Source organism: Austrofundulus limnaeus, unplaced genomic scaffold (assembly GCF_001266775.1).
Source record: "Austrofundulus limnaeus strain Quisiro unplaced genomic scaffold, Austrofundulus_limnaeus-1.0 Scaffold1, whole genome shotgun sequence".
Taxonomy (NCBI): Eukaryota; Metazoa; Chordata; class Actinopteri; order Cyprinodontiformes; family Rivulidae; genus Austrofundulus; species Austrofundulus limnaeus.
The window spans coordinates 9,122,677-9,132,161 of record NW_013952403.1 but is presented as its reverse complement, the minus strand read 5'-3'; the positions used below and the strand labels follow the sequence as shown (position 1 = coordinate 9,132,161).

General features: G+C 41.9%; 1 protein-coding gene across 3 annotated transcripts in view; it reads right to left on the bottom strand.

Annotated features, from left to right (window-relative positions):
- The window catches only part of ctbp1l (C-terminal binding protein 1-like), a 16,225-nt gene extending 7,312 nt beyond the window's left edge, over positions 1 to 8,913 (bottom strand). Inside the window, exons 1-6 of one of the 3 annotated variants that reach the window (XM_014008595.1) lie at positions 8,780 to 8,913; positions 6,843 to 6,992; positions 1,180 to 1,334; positions 912 to 1,056; positions 627 to 833; positions 323 to 537 (exon numbers count right to left, since the gene is read on the bottom strand). In XM_014008595.1, coding sequence (XP_013864049.1) covers positions 323 to 537; positions 627 to 833; positions 912 to 1,056; positions 1,180 to 1,334; positions 6,843 to 6,894 — 774 coding nt within the window. In that variant the 5' untranslated portion in view covers positions 6,895 to 6,992; positions 8,780 to 8,913. Of the gene's footprint in view, positions 1 to 322; positions 538 to 626; positions 834 to 911; positions 1,057 to 1,179; positions 1,335 to 3,999; positions 4,099 to 6,842; positions 6,993 to 8,032; positions 8,431 to 8,779 lie in introns of those variants that run through there. The other 2 variants (XM_014008606.1, XM_014008614.1) reach the window with 2 other exon arrangements.
- Between the last annotated feature and the right edge of the window lie 572 nt (positions 8,914 to 9,485).

Genomic DNA, 9,485 nt, shown 5'->3' with positions numbered 1-9,485 from the left:
GCTGAGCTGAGCCAAAATCATAAATATGTAAAAGAAAATTCAACTTATTCTTCTTGTTTTATTAATTCTATATTTTAGTTTAAGTTTAACTGAAACCACAGTCGCTGTACAGAGAGCTACCACAGGTTTCTCTTTACTAGCTGAACCTACGTAAACACTCCTGTGTGGACTAAAGAAAACGTGCGACAAACCTGGAGACTCCAAGTTCTGCAATTTGTTTTGTTAAAAATCAACACAAACTCCAGCTACTTTCACCACACCTGTGCAAAAGCAGCGTGATTAGATCTGCTTCTGAGCCGAGGACAGAAGCATCATCTCTCACCTGTTTGATGGTGAAGTCGTTGATGAGGTGGTGGTTGTGCTCGTTGAGGCTGCAGTGCAGGGACACACAGTCAGAGTGGATGAGCAGGTCCTGCAGCGTGGCCATTCGCTGCAGGCCCAGGGAGCGCTCCACACCATCGGGCAGGTACGGGTCGTAAAAGATCACGCTAAATCCGAAGGCTTTGGCCCGCAGAGCCACAGCTTGACCGACACGCCCTTAACAACACAAGGTGAGGAGGATTTCAGTGGTTAATGTGGCGCACCGGCTGAAACTAAAAATTATTTGTTTGTCGCCCTTTACTTACCTAAACCGATGATGCCGAGCGTTTCGCCTCGGATTCGAGCAGCGCCACCAGCCACCTCCCTGATCTGCTCCACACTGGAGGCGCGTGTTCCCTCCCTCAGAGCTTGGTGCATCCAGGTGACTCGCCTGTACAGGTTGAGGATCAGGCATAGTGACGTGTCGGCCGTCTCTTCCACCGAGGCCGCCGGCACGTTACAGACCGCAATACCTGGACGGCGAGGAGAGAGGACGCCTTTAGCCGAGTCTCTGCGTCTGTGAGGAAATTCTCTACGTTTGATCAACTCACCAAGCTCGGCAGCTGCTTTAATGTCAACGTTGTCAAAACCTGAGCCGATCCGGACGATAACTCGAAGGCCTTTAAACTTTTCCAAGTCGTCTCTGGATAAAGTAATGGTGTGGTACAGCAGGGCGGCCACAGCTTCGTTTAACACCTAAACAAGAACCAAACCAGCTCAGATCAGCCTCACGTTAAACTGCAGAGGACAAGTTGTTTTCACTTGTATAGAATCGAAACATTCTTCTCCACGGACAGGTGCTGGSTGTTTCTCCTTTACCTTCTCGTGAATCTCTTGTGTGGACTGAGCYTCGCAGAAAGCCACTGTGGCCACGTCTTTCAAGATGGGCATCTCCACGGTGCAGTCGCGCCCATCCAGCAGGGCCACGAGGGGCCGAGGGTGCATCGGTCCATTCAGGATCGGGGGTCGGATACCTGAGAACACCAAAGTGTAAAATATTAGTTACAAATAGGCCCCAAGTCCGCACATGCTCAGGCTTTTCTTGTAATCTGTATTTTATAGAAAAGCTAAAACTTTTAACCTCTCAGTCTAAAAAATTACCTAAAAATCACAACAATAAAACTTTTACAGTGAATTACTGACTTTAGAGTAGTGTTTAGAGGTAAAATTTCCCACATCACATTGCAGAGATGAATGGTTCTGATTAAATCTTCAGATCGATGTGAGAAATATGTTTTTTTTTATGATAATCTGTGTACGGTGCCGTTTGTCCCAATAGAGTTGCCGTAGATTCTTGTAGTTGCAGTAAAGCTGCGTGTMTTCATAACCTTTTGTRCATCGAACCCTGAAGCATAAATCTGTCTGTAAACAARATCTGAAGCTAGCATAACTTCTTAGCATAACAGCATCAGGGTTAAGACCGAGGCCTCTTGGGTAATTTTGACCKGAGGGCAGCAGGAGGGTTGAAAATATTGTGTTTGTATTGTTCCAGGCTTGGGGGCGGGGATGAAGTAATTAAAATAATAATTTGTAGTGAAGAAACAAAAATAATTTGTCACATTGTCCATTTTCCTGTTTTACTGCAGTACACAGTTTATTAATGGAAATGCCCACCAACCACTCGGMTTTCAGAATGAGTTCAGTTCATTTCTGTGTTCGTGACTAAACACTCATTTTCCACGTCTCGGCTTCCCGACGTGATGCAAGTTATCGTACAGTAACACAAAAATTCCCCTGCGTGCACACGGCTTAAAACGTTGCACTTCTTCGACAACAATAAGTCTGGCTTTTATGACTTTCTTTTTCCAACCCGTCCCACCAACACTGGGGGAAACCACAAGGCCCACGAGGCCAGAGTGTGCACAGGGTTAGAAGCTACAGAAGTAACGTGCAACTACATCTCTGATGAAACACAGAGCTCYTCCAGGAGTGTGACCTGTTTGACATTGAACTCCATCTCTCTTTAGGAATGCATGTAACCAGTGCTCCGCCTCCGTTTCACTTCAAAGAGCTTTTAGTCCTAGAACCTGACCCAGGTTCTYTCTGAGCAGAGGARACACAGTGAGGAGAGAGTCTGTGGTAACACACGAACAAAATATGGACCAGAKGTTGCATTTGGACAATTTATATCCAGCCTCGTATGTGTTGAGCTGATTGGGGAAAAAAAAAATTTAAATAAACATTCTTGATGTTTAAATTTTAAGATTTTGGACTAAAATACACAAGTTTTGCTAAGTGTGTAAGTTCTGTGTTTTAGATGTCAGAGAGGACATAAATGAAAATATAAACTATTGCTTTCCATCCATGTCAATTTATAGAAAGCGTGCTTGATATTTTAAAGATGGTATAACTGAGTTTAACTCAATTTTTAGATTGAGCCAATGATGCCAACAAKTTGTTCCAATAAGAAAAGGAAGAAAATTTGTCTGAAACTTTTTTTCTTGGTTTATTTAGTAGCTTTATTTGTTTTAACCGAGCCAATATGGAAACCAAAACAGAAAGAAAATGTGGCCCGCTCCTGGTTTAGATAACAGAGAGGGGGGAAAAGGTGATGCTTGGTGATTTTGACACGGCAGCAGAGAGAAGTGTTGGGTCCTCGGGGGGGGAGGTAGTTTAGGGGGTTATGGTGGTCTACAAGTGACCTAAATCTCATGTGTGGAGGAGTCACTCATTGCAATTTCTCTCTCTGCACCCCCCTTCCTCTTCAGACACCAGAGATCACATTGGGCTGATACGCCTCCCATCAACAAGGGAAATGTTGACAGAACCGATTAATGCCACATCAGCTGAAAAAACACGACTGAAGGAGTTCTTGAACACGTCTCATCTGATGCTCCAGCTCTACCATGACTGAGCTGCACACAATCAGTAGCTTGTCGCTGCTGTGTGACAGGTGTGTGGGTTCCACGGCGGCACAGTGAGTCGAGCTGGAACGTTTGRCGCGACACAGAGCAAGAATGTAACGGTGAGACTGCTGAGGAGGGAAGGGAGCCAACACCTTCTCTCARGTCTCAGCTTTCCTTTTGAATTAAACGCATGAGAGAAAAGGGGGGTGAAGTACTAAAGGCGCTAAAGATAAATAATAAAAACAAAACGTGAGCACCTCATGCAGCAGCGAGAGTCACGGTGCTTGCAAATAGCCTAATCATGCTGAAACACACAAAGAGACGTTTGCTGTGTAGGAAAACCCTAAAGTGGTTSGTCACAAAGACCCCCCTCAGAAAAATCTTCAACCAAGCAGGCGTGCGCAGACAGTAATCTGAGTACAGGACACTGCCGTACCCAAGGCCTATGAAGAGCCAGCATGGCCAGACACACAATACAATTCATTCAGTCTGCCTCCCTCTGCCTTTTCTTTCCTCCACTCCCTCCTCCTCTTCCTCCTCTCCCTCTGGCTGTATTTGGAGATGAGGAGGGGGGAGGGGCAGCAGACGATGATAATGCAGCAAGCAGCAGTACTCCACCCAGACGCAGCTAAACACACACTTCAGTTCCTTCTCAACGGCTGCGACGCCGTCAGCGCCGAGCCTGAAAGGGAAACGGCGCCACGCCCAAAGCTCAGCTCCGTCCCGCACGCAGCTCGCAAATCTCGAAAAACACACGCAGAAAATAGAAAGCACATGAGCGCCGGGGCCTAACCTTGCATTATTGTGAAGCGTGTCAGCCGGTCTTCCTCCCTCTCTCTCTCCTTATGGCTCTTATTTTTCCTCCCTCTCACTTGCCAGCCTGCTTCAGGCTGACTGGATCCCAGCTGTCACCCACGGCCGGCCCCTCCCCCACGGCCGGCCCTCCAATCACGGGCCGCTCCATTGAGAGCCAGCCAACCAGCACTAACCTCATTAGCATACTGCGGCCGGTTTGGACCGTTGTCGTTTTTTAAAGAAACAGCTGGCTCGTTTCCCTGTCGCCTCGGCCACAACCCTTCACCTCGTCCTCTCTTACTCTCACCCGCCTCCAGAGACCGTCTCCTTCATTTCTGTCTGACTGTCATCGTCCGTCTTCAAACACCTGAAACACCGTCTTTTACAGATTCATGCTGCTATCCATCACCAACCACGTGTTCTGACACCATACAGTTGACTTATTTTCTGTCACATTCAAAGTGGAACACAGACGAACAACTTTAAAGCCATGTTTTCTGTCAAAAATAAGTGATTTTCATTGTTTTTGATTTGAATTTTTAATTTTTACATTATTAAATGTTAGTTTGAGGATTAATGCAGCTCGCATTCAGAGTTTTTGTAAAAACTATGTTAAATAGAAAATATTCTTAACCTTTGTTACGACTATATATTTTTAAACAATTTTAAATATTTTAATTAAAAAAACTCCACATCTGTCACACGTTTACATCTACATGTAAATAAACAACTTGTTGGCAACAAAACAAGTCAGCCGATTTCACTTATTTATTCCAAATTACATAGTAAACCTTTAGTAGTGAATGATGAGTACAGTATTTATTTTTTAACAGAATTTTTTTTTATATAGATGTATCATCTGCTAATTCATAAATTAACATAATAAAATTCATATCATCGATCACCTTTTGTTCCAGAGTTTTAGACTAGGGATGCACCGATATGAAAATTTCAGCCAATATCGATATCCAATATAATTATTGCTGTTATGGCCGATAACCAATATTTACCGATATTACACAAACAATTTATATACGTATATGCACAAAACACACTCTCTTTTTATCAAAACCATAAATAAACGACCAGACCTCTGACATGGATGTCTACTTCAGTTATTCCTGGCTGCGCAGCGTCAATATCACTAACACGATCAAACAGACATCACTCCACCAAACATTTCGCCTACCAAAACAGAAACGCAAATCAATATCGGACATTAATAACAGCCCTGTTTTACATATCGGACCGATACCGATGTCACTGCCAATATGTCGTGCATCCCTATTTTAGACTGAGATCTTATGTTGAGAAACTATGACAATAAAACTACTTTCTTCAAACATTGAAAACAGCATTAGATATAATCTCCTGTGATATTGCCATTCCTTGCATGATCTGTTAGTGCTTGAAGAGTGTGTCGTGAATGACTCTCAGCTACTACCACACCAAATTGTAACTCAGTATCCATAGAATTCATTAAGGTACAGCCATTTTTGTTTAGGCTAAGGTCAGTTTGGTGTGGCAGCCATCTTGAACTGGGTCCACTCCAAAAGTTAACCAGTTGTAAATAAAGAGTAAATTATTACATTGAGAGAAGCACTGAAATCAGTCTGGTGGTTTAAGAGATATTTCGCTAACAGATAAACAAAAAGATGAACTTTAATGGTTATTAAAGCTGTAAGCAAAGACTCAAAGTATGATCTGGGGACAATGCTCAGCTACTACCACGCTCAATTTTAGCTTAATATCTGAACYACTGAGTTGGAACCATATGCGTGTTGTCTAAAGTCAGTCGGCTGTGGTGGCCATCTTGAATGGGGTTCAGTTTAAAAGTYATGATAACTTTCTGAAAGTTTCATTAAAATAAAGAAAAACAAGTTTAGTACATTGTGTTGGTCAATATAAATCCTTCAACCTCAGACAAAAAAATAAATAAATTCTGAACAGTATTCAACAATACCAGCAATGTGATCCTGAAATATTGTGCCACAAACAGTACATTAAAAACAAAACAAAGAATAATTCAACATTAAACATTTATCATTTAAACTCAGGTTCAACTTAAACTTATTCTACTGTGACAACAATTAGCAACTTTTGCAAAAACACCAGTGTTTCATCCTTTTCCACGCTCAAATTCTCAGACTTCAGTCGTGATGACTGAGAACAAATATTTCCTCCGAGTCCATCCAAACATCAGACACACAAGAGAGAGAGAACACCTCTGTTTTTAAAAACCCAAGGGAAACATGAGGCTTGTGTCAGACAATAACATGAAAACTATGACCTGACGGCAAATTTATAAACACGAGGTTTAATGAAGCAGACAGAAACAGCAGGGCTTCACAATATTAAGGAAACGTGCCGTATTACTGTTAATCACAGCAACGACAATAGCTGAGAATAACCCACATTTCCCCAACTTATTCTCTTCTCTTCTGTCATCAGCATCCTCACAACTCTGCTCACGCTTTAACGTCTGAAACGCCATCATCTAAACTGGGTGTGTGCAACTCGGYCCGCCAGAATCTATCTAACTGACCAACGACCAGGAAAATAACATAAGAATCGTCTCCCTGCAAACTAAACTTTATATACTGTACACCTCTAATAGAACAGAATTGAATTTTGTTTGTCTCTTTGCRAAGTACGTTGTTACAGCTGCATCGGGACAATCCAAAAACAAGAAAAAAGAAAATAAATTCAGATTTTTAATAAGATTTTTCACCTCCGTGCAGGAATCCTAAACCATGTGTGAAAAATCACAATTTTAAGAATTGTTATAATTAGCATGCTGTTAGAGCTGTTAGAACCAGTAGAGGTCAGACTGACTCTCACCCTCACAGATGCGGTCAAGTCTCTGCCGCTTGACAAGTTTGGGTTTGTCCATCAGAGCCAAGTAGTCTTAACCTGGGACAGCAAAGAACAGATCCAAATGCTGATGGGGGCGGGTGGGGGAGTCCTTTAATGATGTCCACAGAGAATCACCTGCACACAAAAGYGAAGCCCAGTCAGCAAAGAAATGGACGACAGACGATTTGCTTGTGGAAAAAAACAGAAGTTTGGACAGCACAGTGTTAAAAATTAACAACACTGTTGATTGCAGGTATGTAGTTCATAAATATTTAACCCATAAAACATGATGGTAAAGTTGAAACGTTTGACYTTTTTATTCCCAAATGAAGGATTCACGATGTTTTAGTGCTTGAACTCTCAATTAGGGCTGCACAATATATTGAGAATTCATCGTCATCGCGATAACAGCCTGTGCAATATGCATATTGCAATAATAATAATAATAATAATAATAATAATAATAATAATTTCGGAATGAAAATGATCAGTTACATAAAATATTTTTTTTGCTCTGAATCTAGAGCAGAAAGACATCAAAACTACATAATTATGCATTTGGTATGTGTTCATTTGTGTCAAATCATATCCTCATCGCAATATTAAGCACCAGTATCACACATCGCAGGTTTTTCAAATATCATGCAGCCCTGCTCTCAATCACTAAATGTCACATTTTAGCTATAAACAAACAAACAAACAAACAAACAAACTGAGTTAGTCATTGTGTTCACTGCAGCTGATTAGCAATGGTAGGTGTGCATCCAAATGGTTACTTCTATCCAGTAGTTCATGGGATATTTGGCTAGCAAAATGTAATTTTTTTTTTTTTTAAACACAGCTAACATTCAAACATTCAGAAGCGTTGTTTGCACAGGACAGTCCAAACGAACAACCTGTACCAATAAAGTTAAAGATAAAAATAAATAAAAAATCATTCTTTTAAAGTATGTTGATTTTTCAGTTACTTCAAAACAAAAAAATAATCTCAACTCAACTATCCTCTCTCACCAGGGTGAACTAACTCGTGCAGAAAATGTGCTACTTTCTGCAGCCAACTAATCAGTTTGGCCTGCGTTTATTTTCTGTTAAAACACGGTTTCCAACTTTATAGCAAACTTTAGTTTGGCTCAAACGCACTACACGGTGCTGGTTTTAATAAGTATGTGGCCTACCTGTGAATGTGATAAAAATAAATTAATCTTTTCTAACAAGCAGACGAGAAGTTACGAGTACTAGTTAGCTGACGGTGCTGCTCGTTAGCCCGTCTGTCCGGAGTAGGAGGAGGAGGAGGAGGAGGAGGGGTGTAATGAATGGTGGAAATGTTTTATCAGCACCATGCAAACATTACAACTAAAAAAGCTGTGGTGTGCGGCCCTCTCTCCATCACAGCYCGACCATTCAAAGCGCGTTCGGCAGGAACAAACTTCTGAACGGCGATTCAAGTTACCGAACTGAACACAGCACGGCGGCTAGCTTCCCCCCGCTGCTTGCTTGCTAACCCAAAACACAAACACTCGGAGATTAAGTAGCTAACATTTTAACGACCCACTAAAAGTTCACAGTTATTTGGATAAAAGCGATATTTTTTAGTTATTTTGTTGGCACCGGGTCTGAAAACGTGCTCACTGAACTCATTTCTAGCGCTAACATATGTTAGGCGTTTTGCTAATGTTAGCTAGCCGCTAAAGTAGCGTGTGCGGCTGGGTCTGAGGGAGAGGAGCAGGCGGAGGGGGAGCCCATTTCGTCCGATTTGTTATCAGCGAGTGGCGCTACAATGTGAAATATCTGACCCGAGAAGCTGAACACATAAACTACTCAACCGGGAAGTATTCTCCGGTAGGATTAAACTCAGTTGGTTAAACTTCATGACTAACAAACGAAATGTGAAGGGGGGGTTAAAAAAAGAGATAATTATTTACCCAAAATAAACTCTTAGGAGAAGTGAAACAGTGTGCGTACGTCGGTGGTGTTCCCTCTCCCGATCGCCATGAAATTAGACAAAAGAGGAAGTGGCTTGTTGATGAGGGGGGGTCAGACAGACAGGCTGTAAAAGAAAAAAAAAAAAAAAAAAAGAAAGAAGCGTCCAAGCCCTGGAAGGAGCGCCCTCACCTTCCACGGCGGAGCGACAAAACATGCAAGATATGTCAACTTATAACAACTAATAAAACTTCAGCTTAACTTCAGCTTCAATCAAAGTTCAATTAATCCWGAAGTTTAGGTGTGTTTGATCACTCTGAACACTCAGCTTCTCGTCCAGACTGACACATAATATTTGGGTTAATCTCACTTTTATTTGTTTTATGTTTGTAAAAATTCAACATGGCCACCACAGGAACGTAAAACCCTGCCCTTCTCAGAAACAGGCAACTATTTCAAATGTGTTTAAAAGTTTGGTGTTGTGATGRTGGGACACCACCAGAGAGGGACCACAGGGGGGCAATGGTCACCCCCAAAAGCTGGTGCCCTCCTCTCACTGCTCCCCKCCGATCAGACTGTTTTATCCTCTTTGGCTTCGTGTGTATTTTTTATTTTCCACAGCCATTTGAAATTACTGCAACCTCATAAACATGACTATATATATATACACACACACATGTATATGTATATACATATACATATATACAT